The sequence below is a fragment of the Lissotriton vulgaris genome, chromosome 8 (genome assembly GCF_964263255.1).
Source record: "Lissotriton vulgaris chromosome 8, aLisVul1.2, whole genome shotgun sequence".
In the NCBI taxonomy this organism is placed as follows: Eukaryota; Metazoa; Chordata; class Amphibia; order Caudata; family Salamandridae; genus Lissotriton; species Lissotriton vulgaris.
This window is the reverse complement of record NC_141696.1, coordinates 655,155,343-655,170,845: the sequence shown is the minus strand read 5'-3', so window position 1 is coordinate 655,170,845 and position 15,503 is coordinate 655,155,343. Positions and strand designations below refer to the sequence as shown.

Sequence of the window (15,503 nt, the reverse complement as noted above, 5' to 3'; positions counted from 1 at the left end):
CGGCACCCTGTATGTGGATGGGTCATGTTTTAAGTTGCCGAATGGCGATGTGACTACTGCTTATGCTGTTGTAACATTGAATACTGTTGTTGAGGCTGCAAGATTGAATCAGAATTCTGCCCAAGCTGCAGAGCTGATTGCTCTTACTAGAGCATGTGTGTTAGCAAAAGGGAAACGTGTGAATGTGTACACCGATAGTCAGTATGCTTTCGGTGTAGCGCATAGTTTTGGACGATTGTGGCGAGAGCGTGGTTTCTTGACGTCGCATGGCACGAAAATACAGCATGGCCAGCTTGTGAACGATCTTTTGGATGCATTGACTTTGCCTGCACAAGTTGCAATTGTTAAGTGTAGTGCGCATCGTAAAGTGACGGATGATGTTGGTCGTGGTAATGCGTTTGCAGACGAGATTGCTAAGGAGACTGCCCGGAACCTTAGCACTCGAATGTATGTGACGAGTTCGGTTAGGTGGCCTGCAGAATCAAGTATGTGTGAAAATACCATAGAGAGCGTGAAAGCAATTCAGAATGAGGCCACCGACACTGAAAAGACGAAGTGGAAAGAAAGTACGGGAAGGTTGGATGTGAATGGTTGCTGGATTGATTTGTCGGATCAGAAAAGATGGTTGTTGCCTGATGCGTATGTGCTGGCCGTTGTGACAATGGCACATGGGTTAGCACATATTAGCGCGAAAGGCATTTGCAAGTTGTTGGCTGATGTGTGGAAGAATGATGGCATTACAAAGTGTGCTGAACGTTTGGTGAAGAATTGTATGGTGTGTATAATGTACAATCCTGGCAAAGGAACCCCAACTCCCCCTGGCAGTTTTGCTCCTCCTTCGTATCCCTTTGAGGTGATCCAATTGGACTTCATCCATATGGAGCGATGCAATAACCTGAAATACGTTTTGGTTGTGGTTTGCGCATTCTCCCGATGGATCGAGGCCTATCCCCTCAAAGATAATACGGCTTTGTCTACTGCGAAAATCCTACTGAAGGAATACTTTCCTCGGTATGGAATGCCTAGAGTCGTGTGGTCAGATAACGGAAGTGAGTTTGTTGGAAGAGTGATGAAGAGTGTGTGTAAGGGCCTTGGAATTAATCAAAAATTCCACAGCGCCAATCATCCCCAGTCAGCTGGATTGGTTGAGGGTTACAATGGCACCCTTAAACTAAAGCTAGCGAAGATTCAGGCTACGACTGGACTTTCGTGGCCTGATGCTTTGCCTCTAGCACTACTGTCAACTAGGGCGACTGTACACTCCCGAATAGGGCTTAGTCCCTATGAGATAGTGTTCGGCCGTCCTGCGAATGTGTGGGGGGTTCCTAGGCCAGGAATATTCTCTGATCTTGAGTATCCGATGTTGATTGACTACTTACATGACTTGACTGCTAAACTGAGGTTAATTCATCAACAGGTTTACGACGCCTTGCCGACGCAGACGGAGGGTCCAGGCCACCAGCTCCAGCCCGGGAATTGGGTGGTTACTCGTAACTTCTCACGCAAGAACAATCTGGACCCCCGTTTCACCGGACCTTACCAGGTGCTCCTGGCCACGAGGACTGCCGTTCGTCTTGAGGGACGGAAAAATTGGGTACATGCTACCCATTGTAAGCGAGTCCCTATTCCTCTGCCGGCAGACCCGTGGGTAAGGAAAGGCATTGCGTCAACAGAAACAGAAACATTGCCGGCGTTTGTACCTTTTAGCGACGCACAGCTTGTTGGAGAACCCTCAGCGCAGCAGAAAGCCACTGTTGAACATTTGTCAGCAAAAGACTCAAGACCAGATCAAACAACTGATCAGCAGGACGCTGTCTCTTCAACGGATCCTTTGTTCGACGAGCAGACACGTCCCGGGAAACATCGATATTCTTTGCGATCTCACACTAAGGACAAATAAAATTTTCTTGCTTTGCTGAAATTGACAACTGCAATATTCTCGTTTCCCATGATCAATTTTGAACATTCGTATCATTGAAAGTTTTTGTACATATATCAAGCTTCTTCCTTGTATCTTTTTACTTCCACAGCTGAGAAATATTGTGCTAATATATATACATATTGTGTATTGAGGGCCGTAGGGCCGCGCGCGTACTTCCTTCTGGACAGTAGGTCTTGACGCTAGGTTAAAGGCCGTCGGTTCCTAGGAACTCCTGGGGATTGACTATTGCTGCACAGAACGAAGTGCGTCAAGAAACGTTGCGGACGGTCGTAGGGAATGGCATTTTCGAAGCTGAATGATTTGGAAGGAGCTCAGGCGTACAGACTCAAGCTGCAGCAACTCAGTCGTACCAAATGTTTTATGTTTCAATTGTTTGTGTTGTTTTTGACTGCTTCTGCATTTTTGGCGGGTGGGGTGTACTATACTATGTCTTACTTCTTACTTGCTACCCCTACTCCTACTCCTTGCCCTAACCTTACTTCTACTGCTTCTCCTCATTCCTTTCATATGTTACCGGAACACGAGCAGGCTAGACGTGTAGAATTCCGCAATAATTCCTTTATTCAGCTCCTCCATCAGCATCAGTTAGTGGTTAACACTACTAATTGTTGGGTGTGTGGGTTGATGCCACATACTACGGGTAAGGGAATTCCATATCTGGTATTACCGTATAGTTCCCAAGGGTCAGCTCGAGCATTCCAAACAATGTTTCGAAGCACACTGGGTTTCCACCCCATTCAAGAACAACGTTCCCCCAACTCTGGTCCTACCTCGTATCAGAGGCTGCTATCGATGGCCATAGAGGATATGGAAGATGAGATCCATGCTCCTTTTCTTATCTCTGACGAAGAGAAACAAGCCTATAGGGTCCTAAGTAGAGGGGAATATAGTATGTTCACTAATGAAAAGCAGCTTAGAAGCTCGCCTCCAATATGGGTCGTACCCCACACTGGTAATCTTTGTCTTGTGGGTCGTGGCTCGCAAGCCTCACTTGGAGCAAGTGCTTGCACTGAAAGTTACGTCCTGCCAATGTTCTCGTCCCCTGTGTTTCTGGCTGCCAAGGGTACCTACTTTATCTGTTATGATCGTGCATACACATGGTTGCCCGCAGACTTCATGGGCTCATGTTTTATTGCAAATTTGTTGCCTCCGACGTTCACTGTAGATGCCGATTATCATAAGACTAGAGTTGTACGAGGCGTAATTAGCGAAGAGGATACTGCCGGTCAAGAGGCAGGAGACTTTTTCAAGGGTTTCCTCCCGTTTTGGGGACCTATGGTTAATAGTAGGAACCTGAGACAGTTGACTCGAGTGGTAGAATCGACAGCTAATATTACTGCCAGTGCCCTTGGTAATATCACCACAGAACTTCAGGCGGAGAGACTTATGACGTTACAAAACCGTATGGTTTTAGATGTCGTCTTAGCGGACCGCGGTGGGGTATGTAAAGTGATCCATTCGAGCTGCTGCATTTTCATTCCAGATAATGCTCCTACTGTCTATCAAGCCATCTCGAAGTTGCATAAAATCTCCGAATCCATACACGTGGATGTAGGGGATTGGACGCTACTTGGATGGTTTTGGGGCCTGATGTCGACTTGGGGTTGGAAGATTCTGATGATCGTCGGGGTTGTGGTAGTGTTCCTGTTCACGTGTTGCCTTTGTGTACAGTGTGGTCCTGCCTTATGTGGCCTCTGTGCTACATCGTGTATGAGACAACCATCTGTTACCAAGGGGACTCGGCTGGACAGAGCTATGCTACAACAACATCTTGATGGTCTGATGAATATCGAATATGATTCCGATTAGTGCTTGCCTACATGAGGGCAAAAGGAGCGTCTGAGGTTCCGTGACAATTGTAAGTGATGTTTTTGACTCGTACGAATATGGGCGAGTCTGGTATCTATGAACCGCAAATGACGAGTTTAATAAGTGTGCGCAGTTTCGCTGTGCTAACTTAAACCGTTCGTTTGTTAGGTGGGTTTTTCATCTGTACCCACGGGTTCCATCTTAGATACGGCATCCATTTTGTCTCTTGCCCTCAAGTAGCCAGCGAACGGACGCTGTCCGCTTCGCGACCCTGGGACTCCCAAGATATTTGCGGAAGACACATGTTCTTTGAAAGTGTCTTTATGACAAGGGGTTGCCGCTGTAAGGCAGATGGCGCCGCTTGAGGCTCATCTTGCCGCACGGGCTTATTGTCTCAGCCGTGCATCTCATTAGGCACGTCCCTTTGATGCCTGTATCTCGTGTTTCCCGATACCTCCCCTTTTACACCCTTTCCGATCTCCCCACTGTCTCCGTCTTCCTCTGCACCTGTCTTCGTTCCTATTTCGATCTACTTTACTGCTGATTGGAATTTGCTAATGGTGGGAAGATGGGTTTTTACAGTTGGGAACCGCCAAATGTTTCCGCACTTATGTTCCGGACTTCGTGTGTTTCAAAGTGACCAAAGCGACCCCTCTGTGAGCTAAATGTGGGAACCGGGTTGTAAACTTTTGTGTTCAATGTTAGCCTATGGGTAAAAACTGTATAAAAGGAGCGATCCACAGAACCAATTTGAAGCAGTCTCCCCGAACTACACTCGATGTACTTCCTGTGACTTCTGTGTTCCCTGCAGCAAATAAACCTTGAATCTTTGACGCCGAAGGAAGTGTCCCGTGTCTCTGTGACTTGTACGCCGGAGCAGGTTACCCACGAAGGTTTCAGGTGTTGTGCCCTGGCACCGCTGGGTCCAAAAGAACCCAGTCCTTCAGTTTGTCACCTTCATCTCACCCTGCCTGTGTCAGCCCGGGCTGACACAGCCGCACACACACACACAGCCACACCCGAGCACTTCACAGGTCTTAAAAAGACCATTTGTATGTTAATGAGGCTTTTGTATTTCACCTCTTAGCGCCCCTGCAGGTCCACTCTGCCTATCACTGGAATGCCTGGGCCCCCACAGAGCAGCAGAGTCTCGGCGCGCAGTGTGCTGACACTCTTTAATTTTTGTTTGTTTTAAAACACGGGTAAATTGTCTGCAAGGTTCGCGGGCCGCCAGGGAAGGCTTGCCGGGCCGCTGGAGGCCCGCGGGCGGTATTATTGAGTACCCGTGTATTAGACTGTGAGGAGGTGCATCAGATTTTCACCTGGATGATGTCATCAGTGATGTCATTTGAGATGTCCTCAGTGATGTCATCAGGGATGTCACTGACCATGCCATGAATGATGTAATATGTGACGTCATGAGCAGTGCATTGCGGGGGCGCGAGTTTGCGGAATTTCTATGGTTTTGTACGAGTGAAATGTCCAGCAAACTATAAGAGCTCTGAAAACTATGGTTTTTTCAGTGAATTTCTAAGGTTTTTTAAATGCTAATTTCCAACTATAACGTCTGTAAAACCTATGTTTTTTCCAGTGAATTTCAAAGATTTTATAAATGCTAATTTCTAACTACAATGTCCCTGAATCCTATATTGTTTTTAAGTAAATTTTAAAAAGACGTGCATACTTTTTGTAGTGAAAAACTAACTGTAACAGTAGTCTGTTATAAGTTATAATTTAACAATGTTTAAAACTTAATTAGCAGTAATTAACATATAAGTGTGGAAATGTGGGACGCAGCAGCTATGATACTTGACTTCGAACAACAGCGTTCACAGTTCTATTCCCGGCTCCAGCGGCACGTTAGCCCATCACTATGTCACTGGGGGCAACACCTTGCTTAATCTTTCCGACGCCCCCAAGCGCCGGCACATCTTTACGGGGGTACCTGTACGCTTTACAACTGCTGGTATTTTTTTTTATTTAAAAGCATAGTGATGAGAAATATTAGCACTTTTTTTTCTTCTATTCTGAACGATACTTTTTTTTAGGTCTTCTATTTAGAATTACGGCAATTAATAGATGTTTTTAGTCATGATAATGGAAATGACATGGTTTGCCGGGTAACAGTTTTTAGGGTCTTCAACGTATGTACGTGTTAGGATCTAAATCGATCGAAAAAGTGAATTCATCGTAGGTTATTTATTTATTTATTTGTGTGTTTTGTATAGCGCGCAGCTACCCCAACGGGGTGTCCCGGCGATCCTAGGTCATTCAAGTCATGTCTTGTACACATCTGCGGGGCGATCAGCAGGGCCAAAAATACGAGGGTCACAAAATTGGCATTTCTCATTTTATCTTCCATTGGATTCTATGCGCCTCAATTCAGAAAACATGGCTAAACAGAATTACACCAATCTTGGCAGAAATAAAAGAAGTGTTTTTGCTTGTTTTGTTGAAAATCTGTTCAATAGTTTTCAGGAATTTAGAATTTAAAAAAGTGTGCTGATCTGAGAATGAAGAGGTTATATTTTAGGTACTTAAAGCATTAAATTTTAGAAGTTAGTTGATTACAAAAAATATATATTTATATTATTTGTTTTGTATGCGAGTCTGAGAGACAGAGTGAGTGAAAGTGCAGGAAATGAGAAGAATGGATGAATGAAACTGTGAGTAAGAGTGAGTTATAGAGTACATGAAAGGCCATGAGCAATACGGACCGATCATACAGCCTTACTTCTAGCTAGGCCGGGCAGTCAACCGCCTAGGGTGGCCTACTTCAGCAGCACACAGCACTCAGATCAATGCATCAGGGACTGGTTTAAGGGCTCTCACTGAAGACTACATACAGCAGGAGCTGGCCACCTGCGGCAGGCTGGATGCAGGGCCTAGCAACCTCTGCTTCATGTATCTGTTGAAGGTGCGCATACACAACATGGATTGAGCGTCCTTAGTGGGTTAGGAGCGGCCAGGAGATGCGGCCAAACGAAGCGGTGCACAGCATCTGGTCATACGTTACAGGGAATTGGTTGCCTGGGTTGCAGGGTTTGTCAGTGGCCAGGCTCTGCATCCAACACTGGCAGCACTTAGCAATAAACACACTCTCTTACTCACTGTTTCATTCACCCACTCTCCTAGTCTCCTGAAATTTCACTCACTCGCTCTGACTCACAGTCAGAACAAACCACTTTTTTGAAAATCTTTTTTATGTCATCGTTAGTTCTCAAAATAAAATATTTTTGTTTTTGTTCTTGAATACATGTATAATGGGAAAACCCGAGTTAAATGAAGATAAAATAATTATTTTTACATGTCTGATAGAGATGCGCTTGATTTTTGCAATCTGTAGGATTTACCTCTCCATAAGAGATCACCTTACCACATACCAAACAATGCAATCCCCCGGTTTCAAAGCAGAGATCCATTTATTCTTGTTCCTCCCATGAGATATGTTCAGGCAAACTCTTCCAGTAGGGACGACATACTGCAGCTCTGAAGATGTACTTGCCTCTTATGTATCCCTCTTTAACTTCACAGCAATGAACTGCTTTTCATGACGAGCATTAAGATATTTTGAATCAATGTGGTTCCAAAAATATATCCTGCTTGATTGACTTTTCTCAGATTCTTCTTGCACATCAAGTGACTTACGTATTGGAAAGATATTTTTACTTGGTGGAATGGCGTAAAACGTTCGTAGAATAGACTCTGGTGGTACATGTAAATGTAAGGAAGGTTACTTGTACATTTTGTGACTAAGAGCTGCAGAGAGGGTACCGACATTAATTCAGGACTACCGGCACAGTTTAAGATTTGGATACCATTCACCCAAACGAGCATTCACATGGAGCAACACTACAAGTAACAAGAGGAAGAGGAAAGCATTGCTTGCAGAAGTTCTTCGGGCTGATGTGATGGATCACCAACTGATATTTACTATCCACTGCATAAAATGCACAAAAAAACTAAAACATTTACAATGGCAAGCAAAACAGAAATGCCAACCAACATGAACCATCATTTACAAAAAAAACATAAAACGCCACAAACATATTTTTATAACAAGTTGCCATTAAAAAGTTCCACATTATTTGAAAAAGAATAAATAACCCCCCCAAACAAATTGTATTGAGCCAAAGAATAAAAGCTTTTTGAAACAAAGATTAGCTAACCCCCAAAAAAATAACACCTGGAGTTACCATCCGGCGGTGGGTTTGCTGCAAGGTCTGACTCTAGTTCAGTCCCTGTAAGTAACCTCCTGTGGGCACACCAAAAGCCATGCACAGTGGTGAGTTGCTGCCCAACACAGACTGGGCATAAGCACTGTGTCCGAAACTCAATGTGCAGATTTCTGCCCATATATAGTGGGCATTTCCTGCCCACAGTTGGTTAAATGCAGGGTCCGGCCAAAAGTCACACTATGCGGACAACTATGTCAGTCTAAAGGAAGTGAGCGAATTGGACTAACTGAACAGGGTGGGCTGGCTGCATAGCTTGGCTAATGGTCAGCTTTGCAGACAACCATGCTGTGGTGGGCCTTTTTAATAAAGAAAGGGATTTTGTCCTATACGAGACCGGGTAGGACAATACAATAATGTTTATACTCAAAAACACCCGGTCACGATCAAATCCTGCTATTCTTTTATTCAAAGCAGATAATATACCCTAAATAACGAATTATTGGGTATTATCAATTATTTAAACATGTTATATTTCAAAACTTTATGTGCATTTGGAATCGTCCAAGGTTTTCACATTGTCATACATATATAAACAAAATCAATTCTTTACACACAATTATATACATTTTATACAAAACACAATTGAACATTAGACATTTTAAATAGCAAATTTTAAACAGAAAATCGTAAAGCGTACCCTAAGTAATTAATTCAATCCAGTCCTAAAACGTGGTTTATTTATCTAATGCTTAAGGACAGATCTCACGGGGCAAATATTAATTTATTCAATGTGTACAATGTTTCTATTTGTAACCCCTTATGAGTGTAGAAGATTCATATAACGGCTGACGCGTTTCCAACCCTGTGTTCTCTTTTGACGGGATTTTCTTCAGGGCCTTTCCCTGGTACCTGTGTGTACATAATTAAAAAACAATTCAATTTGGGACCTTCACCATACTTCTTTTTGGATTCTCTCAGTTCTTGGTACAGTATTACCTTATTGGAGCTTGTATATAGAAAGTGTCTTGTCGCTTCGAGCTGAAAATGGGCACCTAATTGATTCTGTAAAAGTAAAGAAACACTCATTGTTTCCAACTTTCCGCGGGGGACATCTATTTTCCAACTGCTTCGGATTATAGCGCATTCGGAGTTACTTATTTACTCTTTATGATGGACCCTGACATATGTAATTATTGTCGTCCAAGATCCAATTAGTGGAGAGGCAGCGGAGTCTGTTAATAGGTAAAAGGGAAAAATGTTTCACTATTCTTGCAACAAAAAAACTTCAATGTGCAGCACTATTCGGTCTTTAACTACGAGTCACTTACTTAAGGTTTCTTGGCAGCGGTTCCCGCCGAGCTTTTAAGTTAAAGCCATTTCCTCAATAGGTTTTCTTTACATGGATAGGAACCCACTCTTGTTTAGTAGATGGCGTTGTCTCGTCTGCACGGTCGTTTTAACTGTGTGCCCTGCTGTGTTGAAAGCACATTGTTTAGTCTTGTTCTCCTTAACGTTAGTTGCGAAGGGGTTTTCTTATCAGGTTTAAAGCTTACCTATGTCATAAATTTTCACACGATTCTTTGCTCCTTCCTCTCGGCTCTCCTACTGCTGTATTGCTCGAGTACTCGAGTTTTATTTTATTTTATTTATTTTAAGAGTTTTCTATAGCGCGAACAAGACCCTTAGGTATCAGAGTGCTTCACATTACATGAGGTAGTTGTAGACAAGTATTTTTTTTTTCAAGTAAAATTTTCACCATGTTATGAGGTAGCTACATATACAGCAATAGACTGATATTATACATTACAAGTTATACAGTAAAATATATATAGGATATGACAAAGACTTTGTATCTAGATAATATAATGTGAAATAGCATCAATGGATCCCAAGTATCTATTACTCGTGCAACTTTTTAGTTTCAGTCCTTGTTCATGTATTCTATATTCCTGAGCCAAGCCTATGGAAGGAACTTACTCATTAGGAAGATCTTAGTTTCCCTCTTAAAGGATGCTGTGTCTGGAATTTTTCTAATGTTTGGAGGAAGTGAATTCCAGATCCCTGGGGCTGCTCCTGAGAAGGCTCTATCATACGTTTTCTTCTTCCCCTCTCAAACCTTTGGTGTATCCCATGATTGCCACCAGCTTATACCCCCATTAATTCAAAGCGCAGTATGAGGAGCCTTGTATGTGTGTTTCCTGCAGTAGCACCACGTCAGGGGCCTGCCTCTTTAATACTGCACGACAATTCCCCTCTTTATTCTATCCCCTAGCCCATTGATATTCCACAAAAGTTATTTAAGTCTGCCCAGTCATGAAAGCTGTTCTTGGTCATTTGTGAAATATACTAGAAGCCTCCGGCTCCAAACAGAATGATTATGCGAGGTCGCCATGTCCCTCATTGTGTGTGTAAAGATCAACAATGTGGTCAAATTTTGTATGTTCTAATGTTGGTCGCTCTACTGTTAGGTTAGGTACACCCCTTGCACTGTCAGTTAGCATTATTGCACACCATATTAAACATTGAACATAATCACAACAAACCCTCGTGGAACTACGCGAACCCTCCCCCGCTCCCTGCAACGTGGACTCCAAACTGCCCACCCCCCAAATGTGCAGAGCGCCTGTGTGCCCAACTCTGTCAAACCTTGTATAGGGGAACGTGACCCTGTCAACCCAGGCCAAAGATCTTATAGTATCCCAGCTCAAGTCTTGGATGCCCATGTAGCTATGCCCGTATGAATACCGGCAATATTCGGCATGTCTCCTGTGGTTGACTAAGACAAACAATTGCACAGTAACAGCAAAGAACCCACGAGTCCAGCAATCCACAGTATACCCCCCTCTCCCACAATCAGTTTACTTGGCAAAGTACAGCTTCTTCGATGAATCCCAGGTGGTCTTATACAGCTCAAGGCTACACCTTCGGGGAGCATCAGCCGTCCAGGACCCCACTTCACAGTTGACTGACTTAAGTTGGTACGTATCTTACCAAGGGCCTTCTCTGAGTTTGAGGGCATCTCGAAGACTGTCCTGCCCCAGCACTCGTCGCTGTGAGTCATTCTTTTGGGGACCATGGGTTTGGTATCTTTCAAACCAGTCCCATGTGTCCTCTGGAGACGTTACTCGCATCTTTGCAGGAAATGGCATTGCATACTTAATGTTCTTTCAGAAAGCGCCCTTTATAATCCAAGAAGGATCTCATCATTTTCTGGACCTTGATTGCAAAGTCTGGAAAAAATGAGATTGTAGAATTCTCAAATCTCGTTTGATGGGGGGGGGGGGGGGGGGGGAGACACGCAGTTTGCAGAATCATGTCTCTGTCCCTGTAGTTAAATATTCTAGCTAGAATAGGATGTGGAGGTGTGCTGGGTTTTAGGGGACCCCCTGGCACTCTGAGGGCCAGTTCCACAGAGAAATATTGGGAGAGAGAGCGGGATTGCAGGTGATTTTGTATTAGATCTTCCATAAATACGTCCACAGCTGGACCTTCCGCCCTTTTCGGAATTCCAAAGATTCAAATGTTGTTCTTGCGCGACCTTCCCTCATAATCTTCATGCTTGGCTTCCATGTCCATTGTCAAAACTTGGAGTTTCTTCACCTCCTGCTCTAGTGTTTTAGTGGAGGATTGAAGCAGGGTGACAGAGTTTTCAGCTGTTTTCATCCTCTCCCCCAACGTATGAAAATCTGCATGCATTAGAGTAACTTCCAACGTAACTGAGTCTATTTTTTGTTCTAGAGCTGCACGGACCCCATGTATGGCTTCCATAATGTCTTGGAGGGTAGGGGCAACCTCATCCATATGTTTCTTCGCTCCCTGAGTTTCATTTTTTTCCCCCAAGGTCTCTGCTTTAGAAAGTGCAAACTTGTCCAGGTTGCTCTCGTGCGTTTGCTTGGACGCCGTCGCCATGTCGCAGTCGTCTCGGGCTCCTCTTCTTCCCTCGCTGGATCCTACCTCACCAGACTGCAGTAAATTACGATTGTAATGTAAATGCTACTCTGGTGCTCACCGAGCAGGGAAGAGGCAATCTAGATAGAGTTCACTGGTACAGCCACTCTCAAGCAGCCGCAACGTTGTTGTGGCACTCGCACCTTCGATTATACTCTGTGTGAGGGTAGACTTCAGTCCTTTGTGTGAACGTGGCATAGTAAATGACCAACGGTGCCGCGTCAGACTTCTATGTATAGTGCCGCCAGATTGTGCACGCACCTCAATTTAACACTTTTGTACGCCAAACATCCCCTGGATCTCTCAGCGTGGACTCTACAGGTCTCGGGGATCCAGCATGGCACACATTATCAAGCCTGGTCTAAGACCTGTCCCGTGATGTAAGGATCAAAGGGACCAGCAAGATGAAGGAAAGAGGGGAAATGTCACAGTTTTCAACAGAGATGGTGCCTGCATTAAATTAGTCTGCTAGCAGGATTCAATCTCCCATTAATAGTACTGATCCGTGAGGGGCAAGTCAAATCAAACTTTGTCACTTGGGATAGCCGTTTTCTGTAGGAGCCCCTCGTGTTTCGGGCGGCCTCACCATCCACCACAGGCTTAAACTGGAATCCAAACAAAATGACTGGAGGTCTGTAGGTAGGCAAGGTACCCCAAGTAGGGAAGGTCCCTGATCTCTCAAGCGCTTCAACATCTACGAGATGTCGTATTTCTTAATCTCATATCTCATAGCAGACAGAAACTCACCAAGTCCCTCTGAGATGGTTTCCCCAAGATGGCCGATTATCACTACGCAGCCCAAACTCAGGACAACAGAAATAGAAGCTCCCACCCGTATTGGCAGGAGCACTTTACATCGTTCTCCAGCGGAACCGAGGGGCAGACTAGTAGGGGGCAAGAATGGTTGCAGCACCCTGGATCTCGTTGCTCCGGTCGTCAGCCCCATGGGAATTGTAGCATGTAAAGGCGCCCGAGGTCCGGTGTCCATGATCCCTGGGCTGTTCAGTAGCAGTTGCGTCCTCCCTCCCGTGTCACAGTCAGGCACCGTGCCTTAAATGAGCATGCCCCCGAAGCCTCCCAGGCCCCTAGCAGGTCCTCCGATCATTGGCAGGGGGGGTCGCACAGAAGACGTCTCAGCAGTCTCCCATCAGATCCAGTCCCATATCCACCTAGAGGGACCTCAACAGTATTAGATTACTCGAGTCCCAGGCTAGGCAGGCCTCTGCCGTCCGGCCCCACTCCCTCCCTATTTCGCCGTCCCGGAGGGTCATAGGCACACCGCCTCACGCTCGAGTCAGCCCGGAGTCCCAGAGAGCACAGGGACTGTGTAGATTGGGGCTTTAAACTGATGTATGTACAGATTGTAAGGGGTTTAGGCTGGTGGGATGCGGAGCTCTACTCGAACACGGCTATCTCGGTTGCCATTGGCCACGTTGCATGGCGAATCAGGAGAAACTGCGTCGCGAAGGAATCTTAAATGTAAAAGGCATATTACAGCCTAAGAATATGTTGACCTTCAAAAACTAGATAATAACGAGTGGATACATACTGACTAGGATGTGACGTGGTCTCCTGTTACAATAGAGACACAAATATATACCTAGAGACAAACGAATCCCCATGCTAATACTTGGATATATCTAGATCACTGCTTGGTCGCCCAGGCAAACAATGATCAAAGCCTTGAAAAAGTTTCCATGAAATGAAACACGTGTCGGTTGCCGGTTCAACGCTTGGAAGAAAGACTGTTACATCAAATTGTTTCATTCTGACGATATGTTATTGTTTTTTAACTTTGGCCTATACTCTTATTAAATTGATACGGCAAGAACGCTATTGATGTCCTGCTGGTACTCTGAATTTCCTTATGTGAACAACTCTATGAATTAATATAAAATTGAATTAAGAGTGCAGAGGTTTATCTCGGTTTGATTACTGCAGATTGTAAGGGGTTTAGGCTGGTGGGATGCGGAGCTCTACTCGAACACTGCCATCTCGGTTGCCGTTGGGCCACGCCCCCTAGTTTGAGGTAATTATTGACACAGAGGGGCACACTGAACATTATGAAAAATTGAGTCAACTCCTGGGGTGTGTCAAGCTTCATGGACATTGTACACCATCAAAGTATCTCATTATTTAATGAATATTTTTGGTTATAGCACATTTCTGTCAAAATGTTGCTTTCTCGGGAGGGAGAACCTTCCTACAAGAAGTTGGGTTAGCTCATTTTGCTCACTCACTGTGATTCAGAGCAAGAATTATACACCACCACTTAAAAAAATCACCAGCCACCACTGCATTTAATTACAGAAACATCAAGGATAAAAAGTGTGGCTGAGATTAAAAAATTAGGCTCTTCTCCATGTGATTTGTACCCACTCATAATTTGTTTGTGTTCGGGTTTTTCCAGGTGTGGCAGAACCAGAGTCTTTTTTTTGACTGGTAAATCGGGGCGGAAGATAAAATAAATAATTGCATGCGTAACAGCCAAGTTTCGTTCCTCACTATCCCTTGCTAGAAAAATGTATCCCCATCCCTTATTTCTCCCCCTGTCCTTAGTCCCACCACTCTACACAGGGCGTCCAGCATGCAGTTACTACCTGCTCAGAGCAGGTGGTAAATGTGTGTGTTAAACCCTACTGAACTGGGAATCCCATGTGGTTTTCTGTCCAGAAAAAAACTGCCCCATATACTAATTTTCCATTCCAAGGGGTTTAATCCCTATTTGCAGGGTAGTGGGCAGATTTACTGCACTGCAACTGTAAATTTAAAATATCATGCAACTCGTAATTGGGGCCAAAGAAGTTCTTTTAATAAAAAATATCAGCCTTTTTCTTTGTGTTTTTTGAAGTATGTTTTAAGGCTCATAACCATACAAATTTAACACACTTTCAAAAACAAAACACAAATATAGTAAAAAATTTGGAAATGAAAAATCCACACAGTACTTACACCCCTCCGCAGACACGTATCGATCCTATTCTTTTGAAATCGCACTCTTTGCTGAACCATGTGGTGACAGAATATACATGTTCAGTTAGCATCTTGCACCACCCACTAAAGTGGGATTTTTCATATATTATTATCTGAAAAACAAAGGTTCTCTTTGAAATGAACGCTGGCAATGTGAGTACAATAAAGTAATATGCCTGCTCAGTCCAACACTTTTTTTTATTTTGTGGTACAAACTACATTTTGTTGAGTTACCAGAAACGCATAAATGACATATGTGCATTGTACAGGTAGAAAGTCATACACTATAAAGACAATGTTGTCTTGTATAATGGCACACCTGTCCCCTAATGGGGAATGGTACAAGTCATTTACTAACATAGTTGACAATGTCATTGAGGACAGATGAAAGTAAGGTTGACAACTATGGCAGAGAATGGGACTGTCATAACACCTGGCTGGCACACAACAAAGCACATGCAACATGAACCCTCCCCTAACCAAACTGTCATTGTCTTACTGTTCCATGCGGGTGTTCGTAGAACTGAGTGGTGACATTTGTGTGGGGGGTGGAACACATAAATAGACATCGCAAAATGTGTGGATGTTGTGACGGTGTACTGAGACACAACTCATCAATAGTGAGCAACAGATGAAGGTAGAGAACATCAGTG

General features: G+C 44.1%; 1 protein-coding gene across 1 annotated transcript in view; it reads right to left on the bottom strand.

The window, feature by feature from the left end:
• CRYBG3 (crystallin beta-gamma domain containing 3) overlaps window positions 1-15,503 on the bottom strand; it is a 1,124,543-nt gene that overhangs the window by 706,289 nt on the left and 402,751 nt on the right. Inside the window, exon 9 of the mRNA XM_086936146.1 lies at window positions 14,830-14,963. Coding sequence (XP_086792272.1) covers window positions 14,830-14,963 — 134 coding nt within the window. The remainder of the gene's footprint in view (window positions 1-14,829; window positions 14,964-15,503) is intronic.